The sequence below is a fragment of the Polyodon spathula genome, chromosome 13 (assembly GCF_017654505.1).
Source record: "Polyodon spathula isolate WHYD16114869_AA chromosome 13, ASM1765450v1, whole genome shotgun sequence".
NCBI lineage: Eukaryota > Metazoa > Chordata > Actinopteri > Acipenseriformes > Polyodontidae > Polyodon > Polyodon spathula.
In genome coordinates, this window is record NC_054546.1 from 6,617,279 (window position 1) to 6,641,621 (window position 24,343).

General features: G+C 38.0%; 1 protein-coding gene across 3 annotated transcripts in view; it reads left to right on the top strand.

Moving 5' to 3' along the window:
• The window catches only part of grid1b (glutamate receptor, ionotropic, delta 1b), a 243,479-nt gene that overhangs the window by 181,485 nt on the left and 37,651 nt on the right, over positions 1–24,343 (top strand). For all 3 annotated transcript variants that reach the window (XM_041269542.1, XM_041269541.1, XM_041269543.1), the window contains 2 exons: positions 18,392–18,445; positions 22,960–23,133. In XM_041269542.1, the coding sequence (XP_041125476.1) occupies positions 18,392–18,445; positions 22,960–23,133 (228 nt within the window). The remainder of the gene's footprint in view (positions 1–18,391; positions 18,446–22,959; positions 23,134–24,343) is intronic.

Here is a 24,343-nt window from a genome sequence, read left to right on the forward strand (position 1 = left end):
TAACTTGCTTCATTCTTTTTCCTGGGGTTTTATCATTTATGATAGAAATTGCCTTTTTTTCTGCTTCACGCTTATAAATTAGCTAGCTCTTTGATGTTCCAATACTGAGTACTCTATCAAATTAGGCAGCTTGGTACTGAATTAACTAGCTTTTTGATAAACAAGATTTCCCAGTATTGCATTAGCTGACTCTGAGATCCCTGGTACCCTGGTCTGTATTGAATTAGCTGGCTTGTCCCTATAATTAGTTGTCATAAGCAGGCTGTGCGTTCCCATGCTAATCCATCAGTATTCCATAAGTTTGCTTTATCGTCACAGCACTAAGTTGTATTCTGTACCTCCATTGTTTGTTTTCAAACACACAGTCCCTTGACAAATGTGTGTTAAACATACCGAAATGTTGGGGAATTACATTACATTGCTTCCCCTATACAAATAATTGTGATATACATTGTTAAAATATTTTTTGGTCATGTTCTCCCTTTTTAACTTGAAATGTCCAAGGCAGAGGAACAAGGCTGGATAATAAGCCTTTAGCTACTTTATCTGTTTCCAGTAACCCAAAATGATTTGCCCATTGAACTGTGCCTGGCTAAGAAAAAATCAGTGATGTTACATTAGTATAACCGTTGACCTTGTATTTTATGGTCGCGAGCGGCTTTGGTGAGCAAGCAAACCTCAAAATGCAAACAATAAGAGAATTCTGCTTTGCAGCATGGTTAGCTGCCCACAACTACCTCAGCTCAAATTGAAAGAAAATAATTAGAACATGTTTTGCTGAAAAAAGTTTGCTTTTCATAATTCTGCAGCCATCCCTCATCTGCAAATACTAATTGGTTTCCACACATGACTGGTGCCTGTCTTAGAAGTGTGTGCCAATTAATTATTGCAGGTACAGTATACAAGCAGACAATAATAGTCTTGTAAGATTTGCTAATAGGCAATTTAGTACAAGTGAGCCTTGATAACCAACCCATTCAGGCACTAAGTCACTTAAAAAAAAAAAAAAAGACTTCCTAAGGATAACTAACTATTTTCAATGTACTGGTCTGCTGAGTTATCGTTTGTACACCAGTATTCAGGTCTGCAGTGTTGAAAGAGGATACTTAAATATATGTAATTTTATTTGATGTTTTTTTTTTTTTTTTTGCATTACATGCTAAATATAGTTACTATTAGTCTTGAGATGATGTTGAAAACAGATACAGTAGCTAAAAGCATTTTCACACTTCTTCACAAGCAGGGCTACATTGTCAAAGCTCTTTACAATAAATTGCAAAAATGCACTAAATTAAGTTAGCAAACAAAAAATAAGCACTGCAGGCACTTAATTGTAGGGGCTTGTGAGTAGGGCCACGGAAAACTCACGATTTCACGAATTTCACAGAAATCGTGTATTTGCCTGTCGTGAAACTTTTTTTTATTTTTTTAACATTACTCTTCACCAGCTTTTTTCATGTAGAAACCATAGACAACTACATAGAAATGTCTGCAACAATAATAAAACTACTACTAATAATAGATCTTATATTTATCATGGTAGAAACAGCTCTCCGCTGACAGTAGCTGTCTGGCATCAATGACGTGCTTTTTGTTACTGTGGGAACGGGGGTCAAACAAATACCGGCTTCATTATTGGAGGAATTCCTCACACTGTACAATGACATAACGTGATTCAGAAGCGGGAGTTTTAAAACTGTTGTTTACATTGTGCAGATGTATTAGCTGACAGTGTATAATTAACAATAAAAATGCAGGCAGCTGATAATTAATCAAAAAAGGCGAAATTCATTTCAGCAGAACATCGCGCTCAGAACTATGAAAAGGGGACGTTGCATGCAGATGGTGGTATTTTGTACATGTAATGTCTCTTTGGATCATCTAAGAAAAGGTACTATTGACAAGCATATAGACAGCACAGTACAGAAAAACAAGAAAATAAATCTAACAGTTCAGGCTGAACAATTGCCAAACAAGCAGGTCACAATCACAGGGCTATTTAAAAAGAGCACAGGTAGTAGAGAAGCACGTAATGTCAACACGTTTGGATTAGTGGAGGCCTTCAGTGCAGTAAACAAACCGATAGAACGGCGGGACAATGAAAAACTACAGTGTTTAACTACAAAAATCCCCAGCTGTGGAGCCCTGCCTAACAGTGACACACTCAGACGAGAGCATCTCCCTAAAGTGCATGCAGCACATGAAGAATTTTTAAAAGGTCTGTTTGCCTTGTGAACGACGAGGCCACCGATGATCAAGACAACTGTGTTTTTGTATATTATTTTTATCTCACAGTGCGTTACTACCGCTAATTCAGTGGAACTTACAGCTTACCTGGTAGATGCATTTCGTCTTGACCCTGTTAATCACACAACAGTAGGCCAGGCTGTCATTAAAACTATAGCGAAGTCAGCATAGCTCTATACAACACAGTCCGTTTAAGTACTGTATGAATAAACATTTACAAAACTCGACAATGTTGCCGAATTTGTCATTCAACCTTGTTTTGTTTTAATCAGTTTTGTCTGCTTGTTTCTTTTTTCAGCCAACACATTTAAATGAGCCTTGTTTGTTGCATTTTAAAAGATTTTTTAAACTTTACAATGTAAATGTAGACTCAGTAGCTACCATTAAATGTTAAAATGTTTCAACCTAGGTGGTTTTCTTTGAACTTACAATAGAATTTGTTAATATATATATATATATATATATATATATATATATATATATATATATATATATATATATATATATATATATATATATATATTTTTTTTTTTTTTTTTTTTTTTTTTTTATTGTCATTCGTGAATTTCTTGAAAAGGTACCATGAATCTTCCATGGTCCTACTTGTGAGCAGTCTTCAAGTATTCATTCTAGAATTATAAATGGCATACCAGTGTCTTACTAGCCAGTGAGAGCACAGACCTGCACAAAGTGTCACATTAATTTCCAGCATGCGACACACAAAAATGGGTGGTGACACCAGGGCGATGCAAATTAAATAGGATTGAATCCCTTTCTTCTCTCGACAACTAGGAATTGACCAATCAGAGTTCAGCTTCAATGCACGGTGTCCATCCAGGTGAAGCAGTATGCAAAATGACGCAGGAAAAAAGTTATACTTGTCATTGAAAAATACCCAGAGCTTTTTGACAAAGACCCTCACAATCATAATGATACAGAGATGAAAGGTAATATACTGTAATGTCGATTTTGAAGGAAGCCCAGTATGTATGTGTCACAAAGACGGTCGAAGTGGGCGGCGTCAGAACCAGGAAATGTGAACACAACAGACAGGACGGGTGAAATGTGAAATGATGAGATGCTTGCTTGCGCCGGTTTATTGTAAATAAAAAGGTTTAAACAAACACGAAAAACACAGGACACGGCACAATCACCAAAATAAAGACAAACAAAAACGGACTAACACTTTACAAAAGCAGATCGACAAACAAACACGGTGAGTTAAATAAACAAGTATCGTGCTGGTCCCACCAGCACGCAATAGCAATTTAAATTATAACTCTCTTACTCTCTCTCCCGTTCTCCACTCACGGAACACCCAACCCCGAGTGAGTAAAACGTGCATCTATATATACTGTTGTGCTGGGATTCAATTACCAATTAATTATTCACTTGAATCCCAGCACGTGAATTAAGTGCAACCTCGTGCTCACATATTAACAACTTTATATGCACGTGAAGTGATGTACAATCCCATGCCTAAATACAACTATACATTTTTAAACACACATGAAACAGACCCGTTTATATCCCGTGTACCAACGACTATACACCAACATTTAACACACCACACACAACATATAACAGAAAAATACACACAGGGGCAGGCACTTTGTTACAGTATGCTTTATTGACATATACCATCAGAATTTCCAAATTAATTTGTTGAATATGGACCAGTCTTGATCATAGCTTTGTCAATAGCAATTTTATTTATAGTTTTATAGATCTGCCAGTTTTCAAACCTGTCACATCGTGTCTGTGTCGCTTCAGTATGTATGGTTGCTGTGAAACCTGATTAAAAAGCACATTGCGTCTCTGTCTCCTGTCTATGCTAGATGTATCTTTCTTTCTTTCTTTCTTTCTTTCATTCTTTCCCAGGCATGTCTTTCTGTTCTTTTGCACTATTTTTTCATAAATAGAAACTAGCAATGAACATCTCACAACAAAGTCAATTCAATTAATTTCAAAGAAGAATATATCTATACAGTACTCCACCTTTATAAGGCGGCCCTTTATACTGCGGAACAGGTTACAAGGCAGTACGGTCATGGCTCCCATTTTCCCCATAATGCCATTACACTAACACTGGTAGTCTCGTTAAAAGGCACACATAGCATGATCTCTTAATTATGACTCCCGACTACAGCGTTATAAAAGGAGAGCACTGTATATATAATTTATTTAATAAGTATGGTATTGATATAGATAAATATGAATGTGTTGCAATGATATAGTAGTTACTTCAAATGGTTAAACTTCAAATAATGGCCAATGGCTGAGATTTTCATATGAATTCCAATGGATTAGTTGTTACTACTGTGGTGTTCCACTTCATTATCAATCTGTGGTCATTTTTATCATAGCTAGAAAATGCATCACAAAACATGACTTATACAGATGATGCAATCCATTATTTTCTATAAAGTTTATGCACATTTAGTAGTCTAACTACAATTTGCTGTTGTTTTCTTATTAGGAACATGTCAAGGAGAAAGTGTAGATATGTTGAGGTGTTCATTTCTGTATTCTAAAGGAAAGAACACATTTAAATAAACCTCTCACAAGCTTGGCTGCATAAGGGCCTGGAGTGGTTCTCTCTGTCTAAGCGGGGGTCTTGTCATCCTTTGAGATGTTCTTAGAAGTGTGCACCATGTGAAAAGCAGATGATTATTTATAGAAGTAATTGACACAGAAATCCAGGGGACAGGTTTGAGAGCTGAGGAAAGTTCCAATGCTATGGTCCTTGATCCTTGATGCACTGTGCAGTGCTTGAGGTTTAATGGCTCACTTTGCTAGTGTTCAAGTCTTGAAGAATAGGTGTGCTTGAATCCAGTATTGGTTTGGTAGAATTTTTGAAGTTTCTACTGTAGTTAGAGTACAAAACAAAGTACAGAGTACAAAATTTGCACAGTTCATTACTACGCCTGCTATGACTGGATGGTCACACATTTTTGGTGGTCCTCAGTTATTTAAACTTTTTTATTTTCAAAATCTTTTGTTATATTTTGTTTTCTAAAGTAGTACTTTTAAGTTAAAAACAATTTTATTTAGTTGCTTTTTGTTTTAAAAAACAGTTTTATCTTTTTGTTTTGTTCTCTCCCTGCATTTGGAAGTGCAAGAGGGGCGTTTCTTTGTTCTCTGTACTCTGGGATATGTTTTTTTTTTTCTTTTTGGTGTTGCCATAAATGTTAGCGTGCCTCGTTTTTCTCTCGTATGTTCATTCTCATGCTCTGCTGAACCCAATTGACATCTTGACCCGTTCGTTTATCTGGGTCTACTGTTTTCCTTTCCTACCACTCAGAAGTGCTAGAACATAAATGCATTTGATGGAACTGTGATTGTGTTTTGCTGCTCTAGGGTATAAGGTTCACAGACTCTCCTTTAAAAAAATAAACAACAACAAAAAAAATAGTTTCAAGCCAGGCTTTTTTTTTTTATTATATTGAGTGAAGCAACTCAGCTGGTTTGGCTAACTTTTGATGCAACGGATAATTATCACTAGAGTTTTGCTTCTCCTGTCATATCATACGCTGGTGAAGGTATTAGCCGATCTTATACGTTTTACCTGTTGTCAAATACGATCTGTTATTGTAACCCTGTTCCTGGCATCACTGTTTTAGGATCCTTTGTCCTAGGTTTTTTGATGCGAGTTGCAATGGTCTTCTGCATTGTCTGCAGCAAAAACAGGTTTACATGAGTTCATATTGAAGCTAATTCTTATAAGAACATAAGAAAGTTTAAAAAACAAGAGGAGGCCATTTGGCCCATCTTGCTTGTTTGGTTGTTAGTAGCTTATTGATCCCAAAATCTCATCAAGCAGCTTCTTGAAGGATCCCAGGGTGTCAGCTTCAACAACATTACTGGGGAGTTGATTCCAGACCCTCACAATTCTCTGTGTAAAAAAGTGCCTCCTATTTTCTGTTCTGAATGCCCCTTTGTCTAATCTCCATTTGTGACCCCTGGTCCTTGTTTCTTTTTTCAGGCTGAAAAAGTCCCTTGGGTCGACACTGTCAATACCTTTTAGAATTTTGAATGCTTGAATTAGGTCGCCACGTAATCTTCTTTGTTCAAGACTGAACAGATTCAATTCTTTTAGCCTGTCTGCATATGACATGCCTTTTAAGCCCGGAATAATTCTGGTCGCTCTTCTTTGCACTCTTTCTAGAGCAGCAATATCTTTTTTATAGCGAGTTGACCAGAACTGCACACAATATTCAAGATGAGGTCTTACTAGTGCATTGTACAGTTTTAACACTACTTCCCTTGATTTAAATTCAACACTTTTCACAATGTATCCGAGCATCTTGTTAGCCTTTTTTATAGCTTCCCCACATTGTCTAGACAAAGACATTTCTGAGTCAGCAAAAACTCTTTATGTGTCATGAACATTTAGGCTGGGCAATGGACAGGGCCAGCAGGAGGATTTTTTTAACTTGTCACAAAACTATATCCAACTATATACAAACGGTAGTGAGATCTACTCTACAATGACAATATTTATGATCAATGGGTTCTACCACCATTCATGAATGAACTTATTGTTATAAATAACAATTGATTCAGGAGGTTACTTCAAACACATTGTAATTTCATTATTTGTACATTATTTTATACAGTACCGTTTTGTACATTATTTGTACAGTACCGTATTGCCTTCCTTAACTACTATAAAACTGGTATCTAACGTGTAAGTTAGTGATCATATAGTCATGCACAGCAAATCTTCCGGCACTTTTCTCTATAGGCAGATACTTAAGAATTCACTTTAAAGAATTAAAGAATCTTAACAGATATGTTATGAAAATGCTTAAATGGCACACAGCCGCTGTAATGTCAGTGCCTGGGTACCGATGAAGCGATCTCTTTTCCTTGTCGTGTCAAGGAAATAATAATTCCTCGTCTTGAAGCAGTGTTGCCAATTTAGAATTTCTCGCCAAATCAAGTGACTTTAAGAGCTGACTTTGCGAGATTTCTTATCAAAAGCAACTCGCTACAAATCTAGCGATTTCCAGGACAATCATCTGAGAATTTCAGAGATCGGTAAAACGTTTAGAGTATCCTGTATTGCCAAGGAACTTCAATGCATCCTTTGCTTAGCAACTGGCTCAACCATGAGCCTATTCTCAGGGGAGACCAGATTTCTCATTACACTGCATCGGCATGATTACCCTGCCCCCCCAGCGGAACTTTGAAACAAGAATACAGTTGGGTGCTAACGTTGCGTTAGATTCCTTTAAGCATATTTTTCTCTAAAACGGAAGTCATATGCTAGGTTCATATGCTTAATTTAATATGCAAATAACCACAATTCATTGTTTATGTCAACTGAATAGACTGCAGTGAATACTGATGTGTTTAGAAAACATTGTTGTTGTTTTGCATATCAGAAAATTCTCAAGCAGTGGGTGTGTGGAAGTGCTGGGTGGAGATGGTATCCATTTATGTACTCTATAGGAAAGAACACATACAAATGAACCATTCATGAGATCAGCTGCATAAGAACCTGGAGTAGCCCTCTCTTTGTTTACATTAGTCCTGCTTAGAAGTGCACAACCTGTGAAAAGGAGATGCATATTTACAGCCGTAATTAACACAGAAACTGTCATAATTATGTGCTATGTCTTGAAGGTGTTTAATTGTGTTTTTAACCTGTGTATCCAGTATCTCTGATCGCATGAAAACATTGTGCAGAATGCTGAACTATTCATCTATAATCTTTAAAGACCATCCTAATGGTATATTGTTTTAAATGAAACTCTGATTATCAATATCTCTATACCCTCGTGAGCCCACTGGTCATTGGCATTGCCATGCATTTTGTATTGTGCGTCGTATACCAGTGACTCTGTAGGATATTACTTTTTTCCCTCCAAGTTTATATGATGGGGATGATGGTGATAAGCATTAACTTACAGTACAATAAACTGTTGCAACAGTACTGGGGAAGCAAGAGCACTAGACACTGCAGATAACAAACAGAAGAGTTTTATGAGATTTGCGAAGTCTGACACACTGTCTAATAACTCGTATCGCACCATCCACAGTTTCCAAGCCCTGATACAGTACACAGTTGGTGTGAAGACAGATTGACACTGTTTCTAAATCTTAGCCTGCAGCTGTACCAATCTGGAGCCTGATCTCATCAGCTCTCAAGGATGGATGGGCCTGGATAGTGCATAAGAAAAAAAAAGTAAAAAATGAGAGGGGGCCGTTTATCCCTTCAGTTACTTAACTGCAACAGCAATCACAGCTGTGTAAAAAAAGGCTTCCCTGAACCTCCAGTTTCCATCCATTTTCCAGCTGTGTCCTGTGGCCCTGGTCTCTGTGCTGCAACTTTGTCAAATCCTTTTAGCGTTTTTAAAAAAATGGGATCAAGTCTTAATTAAGTTAGAGGTAGCCCTTCTTTAGTCTAAATAGAATCAGTTCCTCCAGCCTGTCCTCATAGCTTATACTCTTTAGCCCTGTGATTATTCAAATAGCTCTTCGTTGGACTCTCTCCAAAGCTGCAATGTCCTTTTAGTAATGGGAGGGTCAAAACTGAACACAGTATTCTGTGCTGTTCCACCAGTACCTCATATAACGTCATTATAACCTTCCTTGAATTTCACTATATAGTATATAAAGTAGCTATAGAGTATGCTGTCAGCATTTCTGACTGACATATCTACAACAGTAAAGTATTTCCCTTGATGAGCTAGTTCTATTCAGAACCGCCCATTGGGTATTTGAATCCTGCATTGACCCTAATGCCAGTGCCCTAGTGGGATGTTAGTATGGTATAGGGGGAAACTTTGCCTTCAGATGAGACATTAAACTAAGGTTTAACTGTGGTATCCTGGCCAATGTGTATTTGTTAGGAGGTGGTGTTTATAACTGCAGTTATAAAGTCTGGATAAACAGCAGTCACCATGTTTTTTCCCCTCACATGTTGAAATACAGACTCACACACAAATATCTGCAGAATCAATGGTTGCCTCACAAAGCAGTTAGCCCTAGAGAGATCAACAGAGACAGCGCTATTAAATATTAAGCAGTATCTGTACTTGGACTGCCCCGGGTTAGGAGAGCTCATACTAAGAGGATCACTCGCCAGTGGCACTGGCTCCAGCGGGCTCCGCTCTGCTCAATCCCCCACGCTGAGCACCAGCCCTTTTGTTGATGCTTGCTTTGTTTTGAGAGGAGAAAACAAGGGCATTATACACACATTAAACATTAATGTTTTTCTATTATTTATTTTGACATTTTGACTGACGGACTGCTTGTCTGATTTTACCAATGTGCCAAGAATACAGAGCCTGGTGATGTGTCAGTGATGAGCTCTCTGTCTAGTACGATCACCGGATCTACCTGTTACAGGAGAAAAGAAAGGAAAGGAGGAGCCAGGTTCAAAAGAGCATAAACCAAGGTTTTAGAATCTATTTGCACACTCACTATTAGCATTAGTAACATTATCACCGGAGACTGGACACTTAACACATGCTGTGCCACCCTGCTTTGTGCGCAGTTAAATACCTTAATAAGACTTCATTTTAAGGTCCAGTAGTAAAAATGTAATTGCACATGAACTGCATACATGGTACATTCAACTCTTTAACTCTCGGTGGCAGAACATGCTAGTTCATATTAGCTAGACTGTTAGTATCTGTTCAATGTTGTTTCATGAAAAATTAATGTTATGCTTGGGGGTTAAAATAAATAAGTGTGGAGTGCATCATTAATTAAATTCATATGATTTCAAATAGCATTTTAAAACAATGCCCAAGTATTTTTAAGGTCCTAGCATGCACCGGTAAGGTTGGGCGACTTGTGGACGTGTGGAAAATGTCTTAGAAATGTAAAGTTAAACTAAACAAAGTCTTGGACTTTCCATTCAACATGATAACATCCCCAGCAGGCACTTATAATAAAGACAATTACAAAACTATATAACCTTGTAATGACTTGTAGCATTGATGCCTGAGAGAGACGACAGGCAATTCCAAGTAAATGTTCTCCAGACCTGAAACTTTGATAACAGTACTTGGATTTAAATTCTTTTTTTTATTATTCTCCAAGGGTTGGAGCCTTTCTGTCTTTCTTTTTATACTGTTTCAGATGCAAGTTCTCTTTGTGTACTATGGGGTTATGGGAAAGACTGAATCTGCTTTTTGCATAATGAGACTTTGAAAGCATAGGTATGTGTTGACAGATTGGTTGTGTAGCTATTTACTAGTTGTTGTACTTTGAGTTTCTATGTACAAAAAGATACTTGTGTTTGTGGCATTTTAAAGACATTTACTTTCAATGGCATGATTTTGTTATTCTTGAGAATAAATAAATAAAACATTACAAAATATCTTAGAATTGCATAATAATATAAACTAGTTTTGTGTAATTTTTTATTTTTGCTTTAAATTGTATGTTCATTTGCACCACTTTCCACCCTCCTTGTGACCCCTATTGTTGCTGCTGATGGAGTCACAGGGTGGAGTTGTGGTCCTTCAGGTGAAGATTAATGAGGGGCACTGGCAGAACTTACTGAGGACCCTTGCTTAGCTCCTACCCTACCCTTTTTCATCAGTGCTGTGCTACATGTATAGAAGGAATATAATGATACCAGTATCTGTGTGTGTGTGTGTTTGTGTGTGCATGGGTGTATGGAAGTGTGCACAAGCATGCATGTGTGGTAAAGCTTAAGTCATGCTGGTGATCTTTCCTAATTAGGCTTCTACTGGCTTTCCTAATTAAGTTATTTATCTGCTTTGTAATATTGCAGAAGATCAAGTGTCATCTTTAAAAGAAGCAAGCAAAAATGGGGTAAACGAGATGAATTTGAAACAGATGATGTGTGAATTTTTTATGAGACGCCTGTCCTGTCCTTGTGACTGCTTCATTAAAGTTCTTCAGATTGAGTTGAATAGCCTGGCTCAATGGGTCTGACTCTAGTTCTCAGTTGAATATTAATGTTATAAACCCTTTAAAGTTCTGATACAAGTTCCTGATATATATTATATATATATATATGCTATATATATATATATATATATATATATATATAGATAATATATATAGTTTGCCAATGTTATCTTTAGTTATCTTAAATAAGGCATCTTTACGTTCTCCATAGTGCGACTAAAATCACTTCCCTTTAAAAGTGTTATTGTTATTTGACACAGAAGAGAAATTCCTGGTTACTCTAAAGGGTATTTTTTTTTTACATAAGAGGGCACACTTGTTATCTTATTACCTATTGAAAAGTTTAGTTGTGCTGTTGGTCTACTTACATATATGTCCACAGAGTTTTAATCCTATAAAATATTCAAATGTATTGAATTTGAATGTTCACCTAAGGAACAAAGCCCTTTCTCATTCAATTGGCTTACACATTGAGCAGAAACTTTTACTGGCATTGGTCACAGTGTCTGAAGTGATCCATGATGGTAAACCTAGAACCAGCAGATGGACTTGTTTCATTCCAAGTGAATGTTCTACTGCAGCAGAATTACATTTATAGCACTATAGGTCGGTCATGTCCGACACATCATAACCTGTGAGAGTACTTGAAACGCTGCTTCGCTTGTGCAAATGCTACAAACAGCAGGAAAAAAGCTCTGGGGCAGATAATGGATAGTTGGCAAACTTGACAACAACAGATGCTAAGTGGCTCAGTCTTTCTGGTACCCAGAGCACTGCGACAGATGCAAGACACTAGTTGAAGCACATATGATGCAAAGTGACTGAGTCATGGGTCTCAGCTGTTTGTTAAGGAGCTTGCAGGTGTGTGGTTTCGGGGGACGGAGACGTACAGGGTGGGTGGAAGTTCAGGTCTTACATAACTGCGTTTAGTGATCACATGCAGTCAAACTCAAACTGAGAAACAAGAGGCAACCAATCCGCAAAAAAACGCTCAACCACTCTGGGCCTCCTGTCGCCCGTTCTCCTGAGATACCTTGAACAATTTCCAGGCTGACTATTTTTGGATGTTTCCTAAATAACCACCAAGTACTGTTTTACATAACTTAATGTATTTTAAACCAATATAAAGCAGTGGCATGCAGTCAGGGCATGCAAGTCATGACCAATTGGAAAACTAAGAATGTGATAATAGTATAATATAAAATGTGTCTTTTTGTCTTTATATAATCTTTTTTATGCGTGTTCATTGCACGGACAGCTCCATTCTTTGTGCTATGTTCGAGTTATGCTGCATTAGGTCTGCATGATTAGCTTGGCACTTACAGTACCAGGATCTGAGTGACGTTGCAGCCACACACGCTTAGTGGAGCTCAAGTCATGCTGTATTCAAGTAGCATGACAGTCTGCAACTGCGCACTATCGTTAGCTCATACTGATTTTATTTTGTTTGCACCTTTAGAGCACCCCATAATGGATTGTGCACAACCAAGGTAGGCAGGCTAGCCTTTTCACTGGGATCCAGTTTTCAGGTACCAGTGCCGACCTCTATCTAAAGTTACATTCATATAGTCTCGCTGCATGACCTACTGGGAAACCTGCTGCACACCACTGTTATATAGTGTTATGTCACTTCCGCTACCAACTGTGTTTTATGGATATGCTATTTCTTGCTCATTGTCTCTCCATTGTCAAATCCCTTTATCCAACAACGGAAGCAAAAAGATCCATATACTTGCCTTATGACTGACAGTCTATAAATAAAATAAACCAGTTTACCAGAAATCCTACCTTCATTAACAGCCTTCCTTACCATTCAACCCATCCTACTGCAAATTCCCAGTTTCACTAACATGATCACTTTTTGTTCTTCTTTCCTATATGTTATCTTTTAGTGATTCCTACTGGGCATGTACCAGTTCCAGTAATAATGGAAACCGTGTCATGCCTTTCTTCTGTGGTCTGACACTAAATCCAATGTATAAAAACAAAGTGAAGTCACCTAACTGACAAAAGCATTTGCCGCATTTGCAGAGCCGGTGTCTACTTGACTTTGTTTCTTGTTGTTTTCATTTAGGAATAGATAGTTATGATGGAGTACCATACCTGCATTAGCCATAACTCTTCAGCTGCAGTACCTATTAGAAGCTGTTTATAAAGTATACATTAGGGGAAAAGCAGCATGTCATGGTCTGTTGCCTTTGTTTAATTTTGAGATGATTGGCAGAACAAAATTAGCAGCCCTGTCATTCATTCACCAAGACTGACAACTTGTTAACACCATAACAGGGGGTGTGGGGGTAAAAGGGGGGGGGGGGTTATGCAGTGGGGGGTTTCTGCACTATTATGAAGCATCTAATTAAAAATCGCAAAGCTTGCCCTAGTCAGCAAGAAGACAAGCTTTGATGGATAAGTCAGCTAATACACAGGGGGATGGATCTTCAACCCAATTGGTTGATTGTAGGGCACGGTGATTTATGATTTGTCTGATGGATTCGGAGGGGTTAGCAGCTGGCTAAGTCGCCCAGCAGGCACGATACAGTACTGGGGTAGAGCAACGGCAGTCTGGGTGCTACTGCAGCAGAACGTGTTGCTAGAGAGAGCACAGCTCCCATTTGCCAAGTTCCAGGTGCCTTTGTAAAGACATTGCCAAGCATAAGAGGCAAACATCTGGAGTAGTAAATGAGATTATTTACTGCTGACCGTGGTATATATGCTGTGATCCAATGTACAAGAGTAAGCAAAGCACGTATACAAGGTCAGGCATTGCTACAAAGATTAATCCTAAACTTGATATTGGAATTGTCTTTTACTTAACAGTCTTCCTTTACAGTACATTGTCACTACAATGCAGTGGTTCTGTATAAAAGGCAAATGGTGCTAGCCATTGGTAGAATGGTAACACTGTGGGAATATTTTGACAAACCAATGGTGTTACAGAGGTATGAGCCAAGACACACAGTTTGTTATTATTGCAATACCATGGTATCATATCAAGACTACACTGTACTATACCTGCTTCACGTCTATTGTGTTGCTTTTGCCGGTAATGATGTGATCTGCCAATGGTACTGCAAGTGTTTATTCCTGGGCAGACCAGTAATACAGTTATATTACAATTATTTCATAATGGGAAAGGTTGGTTGTTTTTAGCTTTAGATGTTTCTTTTTTCATAGTTTTAGTGGTGTTTCTAGTGGGTCTTAACATAACCCATACAATACCATGGTTTTGATTTGAAGGGTGATAGTACAGTTAAAAAAAAAAAAATCTTCATGTGACCATTTTTGTATATCTTCAGTTTGTTAAAGAGGTTGATTATATTCAATAAACCAGTGATTCTGTGAAGTGGTTTTCACCATATCAGGATCTGTTTAAATCATTCAAATAGAACCCAGAGAATCAATGTCATGTTTGCTGATAGTAGATGAGTTTATGCTGCTATATCTACACAGCACCTAACTTTAAAATATCTTTAGTTGTCCCTTTCTGCAGTGTCTGCTGTGTGAAGCTGAGCGCATGCAACTCGTAAAAATCTAACTTATACGCAGTCACCTTCCATTATTTCATGCTTGTTTGTAATAAATCAGTTTACCAAAATGTAGTGAAGAGTGAGCGAAAATGGAACTGGCTACAGTCAGGTGGAATATTAGTTGGCTGAGAGCAAACTCGCCACCTTGAATAATACCAGTTCTAGAGGCTTGAGCCAGACTCCACACAAAGACAGTGGCAGATGCCAGCACCCCAAAGAACAGCTCTCCACAGCGGGCTACCTGTGCTGTGCAGGAGAGGTCAAAGGCACTGGGAGCTCAGGGAGTGATAGCTCACAGCAGAGGCATGCTTCTGCAGCAGTCAGCAGGGCGACATGTTCGGAATTCAAAAGGCCCCTGGAAGTGGAGCTATCCAACACAAATTGAGAGACTCTACTTCCCTCCAGCATTGACCTCTAAAGATTCCTGAGAGATACCTCTGACCTACAGAAGATGGTGTGAGCACAAGTACACACGCACAGACTTAATGATAGCTACACTATCAAGTACAGATGCAGCACGACCGAAATGGAGCAAGTCGTAAATAATGAGAGATGTGGATCAAAAGTATTGTGAGAATAACCAGGAATTTAGCTGTTCTCCTAAAAATAAACTTTTAGACCTTGAAGGAAAATATAACAGGTGGCAGGGAAGGGGTTAAAGTATTTTATTTTAAATTGCAACTATCCTGATAGTTATTAACTTATATCATTTATATCTATATACAAAAAGAGAGACTTGTTTTGCAAATAATTGCCTAAAAATTGCTGCACAATGAACGCACTCTCTGTACTAGGTGTCTCAGCTAACTGAATTTGCAGTGATATGACATTGATTAGTGACCGTGTTTTGATCGTTACAAGAAAATTGTTCCAAGTCTTTTGTTTATTCTTTCAGTGTTTTGAACAGCAGAAAACTATTTTTGGAACAGAAAGCAAACCTTGTGGGATGTCATTTTAACTGGTTTTGCCTGCCAAGGCATTGTTACTAATGTTTCCGCTTGATTAATATTTTCATTTGCATGTTCCTGTGAGGTTATTAAAGTAAATCATAAGGCAAAGATAACTATATATTTATACTATGGCTGGTGAAAAAGCCTCTATGTAGCTTGTGTGTTTAATGAATCTTTGCCTTACAGCTGGTGAGTTAGTGGTATCACCATAAGACACATACTTACCTATTGACCATAGAGTTTGCGCATTAGCTGAATGGTAGGGCATTTGTATGGTTTGCGGTTCGTGTTCAGCCCTTCAAAGGGCTGAGGTTACAATTCATTACCTGAGGTGTACTTCAAGTGTTACTGAACGTTTATGCTCTTACTCAAAGCTCTTGATGTAAAAAGACCTTAAATCTACTAAAAAATAATTTAAAAAAATGTTTAAATGCCAACGTGTAATGTGACATTTAATTTAATAAATCATATTATATCCAGCAGTGAACATACACTATTTTATCACACATGGTACCACACTGTCATACCTGACATTCATCTTTTTGAAAAAAGCAGCTTTATAGTTTTGTTTACTGGTTCAGGTTTTCAATATGTGATAGTTTTAACCTGCCTTGTACAGGATTAAACAAATTTCATGCTGGATTTTGTTAGAAAATTAGTAAGTGTTACATTATTATTTTCAATGACTGCCTCTTTTTTTTTTTTTTAACCACGGTTTAGAACAGTCTCATGCGTATCAGACGCGTAAGAGTTGTGTGAATAGGGACTATCGTGTTTTTATCTTGGATAAATTGGTTTCTTTACATGTAGAGACAAATGCATCAGATGTAATAAGCTATTACTCTGGCTGCAGTAGAAGCAAACTATATGATTGTGATGGTGGTGATGATGATGATAGATTCATATGTTTGCAATTGTTCTGAGTTCTCCAGCTTCACTATTGAGTTTTTTTATCATTTCCTCTCGTAGCTTTTTCTGAGTGACTTTCAGTTTTACTCAGTGTGATTTCCTCTTTCCTTCCTTCTAAGTCGGGCCTCAGCTGCATGTGACTATTTGAAATGAGAAAAAACAATGAGAAAAACAAATAGTTTTACCCTGGAGAAACCCAGGCAACATATATATTGCACAGCGGTCTGACACATTAGAATACCCTTGGAATTACAAAACATTAAAATGTAACCCGATTGGTCACATTTTACCAAAGACTGTACAGTATCTGCCATTATACTACCACTGTCCCACAATACAGAAGACTAAAGCACAGTGACAGCATGGGGAAGCATTGTAAAGAATAGCAAGGTATGGTAAAGCATATTAATAAACATGGCAAACCAGGGTAAACTATGGTAAATACATAGCACTGCACTGTAAAACCATGGGAAAAGCATGGTAAAACTGCAAACTTACCATGCACGATCAATGACCTTGCAAAGAACAACAAGCACGTGTAGAAAATGGTCAAACGTGGTGTAAAGACACGAGAAGAAGACTGTACAAAAACACCATGGTAAACTTTTGTAAGGGAAGGTCAGCACAGCCCCGTAAGCTGTTTTCAAATGTTTTGAACAGTAGTTTTTGAGTAGTTGTAGGCACCATGCTGTGACAATACTAGATGCAGTCTGAGTTATTCCCAAACAATTGTATCGCTTGCTTATACAGACGTGCACCATGGTTGGGTTCTGATTGATTTTGTACTCACAAGAAAGCATGGTGTGTATACTGTATGGAGATTGTGTCTTGTGTGGATATTGTAGAGTGTTTCTAATTGAAATAATGTTTGGTCACTGCTGAGCTATACATTAAAAAATTGTCTCAAATAAACCGTAGTAAATGCAACATATAAAAGTGTATTACATATACCTTTATAGCATTACACATACTTTTATAGCATTCATAACGAGTACACATGCACAGAACAAAACATTAGACTAGCTTGCACTTATTATTCGTCTGAGTTTGAGCTTCCCCTCTTCTGTTTCAGCACAGCTAGACGTAGAGTCACGGAAGGCAAGGCAGATGGGCCCGCTTTGTCCTGCCGCGGAGATGTCATTAAGTGTTTTCTTTTGCGCCCCATTTTCAAATCAAACTAGTAACTGTCACCGTATACCTAAAGCAAAAGCTTACATACACCTTAGCTCACTAATTTCAAAGTAGGCGCTTTGAATGACAGGCACTGTAGCTGGCAAATGAGAGCATTCTAGTACTGCTTCAGTCAATGAGATCTGTGAGAACAGGGTGAAACTACAGTACTAACGGTCCACTGAGATGACTGACAGCGACCCCCAGCCATTCAGAGAGGAATGGAGATGGGACAGACACTTAGTATAAAAACTACACAAACTAGACAGGATTTCTAAATGATTTTTTTTGGTAAGAAAATAAAAAATAGCGAGTGATTTTACTGGTGTTTATCGTATATAGATTTATTTCAGTCATATTTTGGGGAAATTCAATGTTTAACAAGCTTTACAGATTAATATCGAAAAGTAGCAAGCCTAATAATAATGTTTGGTATAAGTTGGCTTTATCTATTTATCTATATTAATTGGTATGGAGTATAGTAAAGCAGAGTAAATACTGTGTAAAACAACAAACACACGTTAAAAAGACTGCTACTGCAAAATTTCTGTGCAAATTTACCGTGGCCAACTGTACCAGAGGAAGGTAGCGATGAGGCTTAACCAAAGAGGATAAACCTTGTTAGGTCAAATGGCCTTTCCCTGTATTGTAGCTCTCACGACTCACAATTCCTTTTTCTCTTGTTCACAGGCAGTCGAGACAAATCTAGCTTCTAAGGACAGCCACTGGGTTTTCGTAAATGAGGTAAGGGAGGCTTTTTTTCCAGCAGACATTTATTTTGTGACCTAGCTGTGTGCTTTTTTTCTTCTCTGCAAAGGTGTCCAGACTGCTTCCTGGTTTAAGCTCCGTAATAGATTTGCTGAAGTTACAACCTTTCTGCTTTAGAATTCTCAGCACTTTGTCTTCTCCTGGAAAAGATTGTTCACATGCCGGAAATTGAAATTCTTCATGTCAGTCAATGTCAAATTTGTATCTACTTCTGAATACAAGCTGTGATATCATATAATGTATCTCCTTCTCTTATTAAGTCAAGGATACACTTCAATGATACGGATGTGGATGTGTTTTTATATCACTGTATATATTGGTTAACTTTATTAACTCAACTACTGGAATTGTAAATGTGCGTATGTTACCTTTATTAAATAACATAGTAATACATTTATATGTAATGCTCACACAAAAATAAAAAGGGACAATACATTTAAGCAGACAATGGTAGCTTGACAGCAGTTTAATTATTATTAGAATCATGGACCTCAATAGCTTATACAGGATTAGACATGTTCAGGTTACTTTAGACCTCACATGTTTTGTTGTATCGTCACATGAGCTTTGTCTGTATCGTAATCTGTTTCTTTTTGTATTAAGTTATTTGTCCTTTAATCAGGATGCAATTGCTTTAGTAGAAACATGGTAGAGCATAGACTAGCATGGTCAGTCATAGGTACTGTTATGTATGGTAAAGCATCCTTAAACATGGTACAGCACAGTAAAAATATTGATCAAGTATAATTAGGGTGATCAGGTGTCTCGTTTGACCGGGACTGTCCCCTTTTCCCAATCAGCTGTCCCAGTCTCCCAAAATCTTCCCTCAATAATGCCCCAGATAACACTGCATAAGTTAATGATTCCAGAATAATATTTTGTCATGGCCAGTTAAAAGTATGCAAAATGATAGAAATTAAGGGTAAAAATTGCAAAATACGTGGTGATAACACATAGTTAAACGTGGCCATGGATTGGAAAGGGAAGGTGCAGTGGTTGTGCAACAGTCAGAAGTTGTTGTTTTGTTTTTTTTAGCTTAATGTGCAAACAGTAACAGTGATAAAAAACACTGCAGATTATTCCAATAAAAAAATATAAAAAGTATAGTTTTATAAAGTATTTTTAATCGTCCTGATTCTGAGCTTTGGAAATCTGGTCACCCTAAACATGGCAAATGGCTGATAAACAGGTAAGCCTGAAGACCACAAACACACGCTTGCACACCAGCACTCAGTCTCCAAGGTGATGAATTCCACATGCAACTTTTTCTGAGAGAAACAAATCAATTACAAGGATATAAAACTAGCAATAAACAACTGCAATCCAATGGGAATTATGTATCTGTGACCTTTATGCATCTTTAAAGAAGTAGTAAAACTCACATATTGGTGCTTTTGATCATTTGTTAAGTTTTATGTAATAAGGTAATTGCTGTTATCTTTTTTGCTACTTTTTAAAATTGAATCCTTGGTTGAGGGAAGGAGCAGATTTACACCATTACACATGCTTTATTTGTCCTTCTCTGTGGCACTAACCAACAAAAACAAATTAAAACCTTCCCGTATCTACTGCACAGCACGGGATACCAGTGTGGAATGGGACAAACAGGTTTTAACATTTCCGAATGGATCCCATTGATTTGAAGGAAGCCATGTTCCTGCGTGAGCGTGATGCACTCTGCTGTTTTAAATGCTGTCTGAGAGAGAACTATTGATATTAGGCTAACAAGTAGCTAATGCAATACAATGGGCAGGCATCAGCTACTTGCATGTCTCAGTTACTAACCGCCCGTTGAGGTCATTCCGGTCTGTTACACCTGTTTGTTTTATTGCTCTGCGGTGAATGGGTTTTCCTCTGCAGAATTAAAAAACAGCCACCTGTTTGTCTAATAAAATTGTATTTTTTCCAAACATGTGGGCTGTCCCTCTCTGGTTCTTGTAGAGGAAACTCCAGCGACACCACTGGAGGTGCTAGGCATTACAGGCTAGTGCCCCCCTCCTCCACTCCCTCGCCTCCTCCATCCTCTAGCTTCCTAACTCCTGCAGCTGAGGGATCATACATTGAAGATCATGGCGCTCTAATGATGAGATTTAAACCCACTGTAGGTAACCTGAGCTACAGATTTAGACCCGAGAAGGATCTGTGTGCAAAAGCGTAGCACCAGCAATGCAGAAGGATGAACATTCTAATTAGGGCACCACAGGCTGCAGGCCGTGAGATACCAATTTCATAGAGCACAGATTTCAGATGGTTTGCCCTTTTGCTTTTCTTTCCCTATTAAAATTTCTGCAGACATCAAGGTTATCTGCTTTTTATGACCGAGTTGGCAGCGAGTCACTATCAGTTTATTTAGCCAGACTGCATTGCATGGCCATACTCATACAGTATGTATCTCTTTCCTAACAGCCTTAAGAAAACAACAAAATAAATAAGTATGTGTGTTTAAAATGAAAGTGGACAACAGCGACATCCTGTTTTTGCACTTGACTGAGATATTAGCCAGGATCAGATTTTTCTGGCGTTCACAGATGACAGTCTTAATTTGACCAGTAGGGGTCCTTGTAGGTTTCATGGCAATGTATAGGTGTACAAACATACTTTCAAACACATGGACATATAATTACACTTATATAGACAACCTTTAAAAATAGTAGCATTTCTACACGGTTACTTTTCAATGTGGTAGTATTTTACTTTAATGCTACTTTACTTTAATGTTACTACAGCTAAATACTGCAGTATTCACACACAAAGAGGATACTCACATACTATCCATGTGACCAAATGAAGTGTATTTAATTTGTAATAGTTTATCAGTTTTGTGAAACACAGAAGTTATGAGAATGGCACAGACAGGATTGAAATGATAAGCATGAGTACATTCACTCAAAATTAAATTTGCTCATAAAAAAGCCTTTTTGCCGACTTTTTTTTACCCGAGTACAGAAGAGGTTGATGTCCTGTAATCTTTGAGGACAGACAGAGAATCACAAGTGGGATAATTGGGTTGTTCACTGTAGCCTTACAAATACTTCTGTTCACATTGTGAAGGGAACAACAGTTGTGTTTTCTTTTGTACCCCATGGCTCAGGCAGGTCAGACTGTGACACAGTTGTTAAGACAGAGTGTCATACAGCCTTACATTAGTGCTGGGATTCTAACTGCAGAAGTCTGGGGGCACAGGGTCAGTATTGTCTTGTGTTTCAGGTAATCTATTGTAGCAGATGCAGGGGCTATATATATTTCACGTTCCATGCCGGTCGGGACCTTACTTTAATATATATATATATATATATATATATATATATATATATATATATATATTCATTCATTCCATGGCTGGCAATGGAACGTGAAACAAGCAACGTGATTGGTCCAGCTGTCCGTATATTGAATGGATACAGACAGTTGGAGCCTTGTCGCATATTCTAAATTACTGTGCTGCCTCACAGAATTTAAACAATAGCCATCATGCTTTTACAGTTACAGATGTACCTGTAACTATGAAACTGTGTGACTAATTACCTGCAAAAAATCCCAAAGTAGTAAATAGACATGCTGATTTGGATGAAGAACATTTAAATGAACTGGAAGGTAGCAATTATCTGAATCTTATACTCAGTCACCCTGACTTTGTCACTTAGAAATAATGTATTTTTAGCGGTTTGTAAACAAGACAAGTAGACACTTCTGCACATTATCCACCCCTCTCAGACACATACCTTGAATAATGACTGAAATCCGCGACCTCGCTGTATTTATTTTTATTCCTCCTGCCTGTTCTGCTCAGTGTGTCTGCAGTGTTAGTGACAGAGAAAAAAATAACTCTGTGCCGTCTCAGCAACGCCCCCTGGTGTATCTTTTCAATGGCAATGTCCACAATATCAAAAATAAAGATGTGCTTTCTTTTGCATGTCCCAATACAATTTATTTACTCAGCCTAACTTAGTGTGTAGTTCAGAGTAATAAAGGGGACTACTTTATTGGCGTAAGGATATTTATTAAAAAAAAAATAATAATAATTTATTACCCTAAACATGATTTATGCTTTTTTTTCTTTTTATTCAAATCCAATGTTTGACCTGGATTATAATGCAATAAGGCCCTTCAAGACGTCCTTATATGTTGAATAAACTGACTTCACAGGGGTTGGAGTTACAGCTCCGTGAGTCGTCCGTATATTTGACATATACGCACGGGAAGGTTGCTTAAAACAGGATACTCAGGTAAAACGGCACACCAATGTTTTCACCCCTGCTGGCAGTGAATATAAATGATACAGCCACCGCACGTGACCAATCCCTCATGTGAAATGTGCTGTGTGCAAACAAGGTGAGTTTGTTTGATTTTTGCAGGGTCTACTATAAAAAGATGGACTAATCATATATAGTCAAGAGTATCCATAGCCACACTTGACTTATCCAGCCAGGATTTCTCCACACAGTGATTGTGTTTCTCTTGTTAAGTTTTGAGTGTCGTGTCCACTGCAGGAGATCAGCGATGCAGAGATCCTGGAGCTTGTGCACAGTGCTCTGGGACGCATGACCGTTATTCGACAGATCTTCCCCATGTGGAAGGACAGCAACATCCGCTGCATGAGGAACAACCACCGCATCTCCTCCCTGCTCTGCGACCCCCAAGAGGGGTACCTGCAGTCTCTGCAGGTGGGCCCTAGAGAACAAAAACTGATCTTACAAAGAAGGGAGAGAGAGGGGAAGGGAAGGCTAGGTTCAGCGTTAGTATATTTTAATGTTGTAGTGCGGGTTTATTTCTATTTGCATTGTAGTCTTATTCACTGCAACTATTTAGGCTTGTGTACGTTTTTGCTTTTTTGTTGTGGCCCTTGCTACTGTTTGTGCATGTTTTATAACAGTAGCTATGTGTTTAATATGCTCCAAGGTGTCGTTGCTGTTGTTCTTCAGATGCTGTAGAGTCAGTGTGTAGTGTTAGGGTTAGGTTTGATATTGTCATGGAGAACAAAGGCCATCCCAAACTTGAAATGTTCAGTTTTACCATGTGTGTTACTAAAAACAAATATATTGATAAACTGCCACTTAGGTCCAGGCTCAAATATAAAATGTCAAATCACAACCAGTAATAAGGTTAATTAGGTGGCAATTTGTGTTTCTTTAAATTATGTGCTTTGACTCACTAAATTGTGTGTTTAAACCCAGCTTTTCAGTTTTTTTGGTAGACCCAACGAGGTTGAATATCTTGTTTCCAAGTGAAGGGATAACAGAGTACATGTCAGAAGAGCAGATGCCATAATTTCAGTCAAAGTTGAATATACAGTATTCATGATGTTCTAGTCTTCCCAAATAATATTAAAATAGCATATTCTTACAGTTAAAGGAAAAACAGTAAGGTACAGCATGGCTGCTCACTAGCCTTAAAATAGATAGCTTGTCAGTTGTGGACTGGACATCTGCACAGCCAACTTCTCTTTGTTTTACTGCCAACATTATAAGCCTTCACATGAAGGAACTAAAAAAAAGCAACTTTGTATTCTTACTGCTGGCCGCTGACAGAGTGCCCCTGTAGCAGTTGACAGCAAAGCTTGTATCAGCTTTCACAGTCTGGAAAATGAATGCAAGGGAGTCACTCAAGACTGACCCCTCTATCCTGGGTTTAGGTAGTCACACTTCAGGACAAGAGGAAGAGGGGAGGTTAATTAGCAGCTGCTGGTAACGGCAGCCCTTATTTTTGTGTTCAAAATCCAAGTACATCTTTTGAGAAAATCTGAATCACAATGTTGTTTTGACACATGTATTATTAAATTCCACTGCTATAAGGTCTTAAATAATGTTGTCAGTGATTTTCAGTGTAAGCTTTTACTGTAAGCCCCTCAATTTCAACACAGTCATGAACTGTATC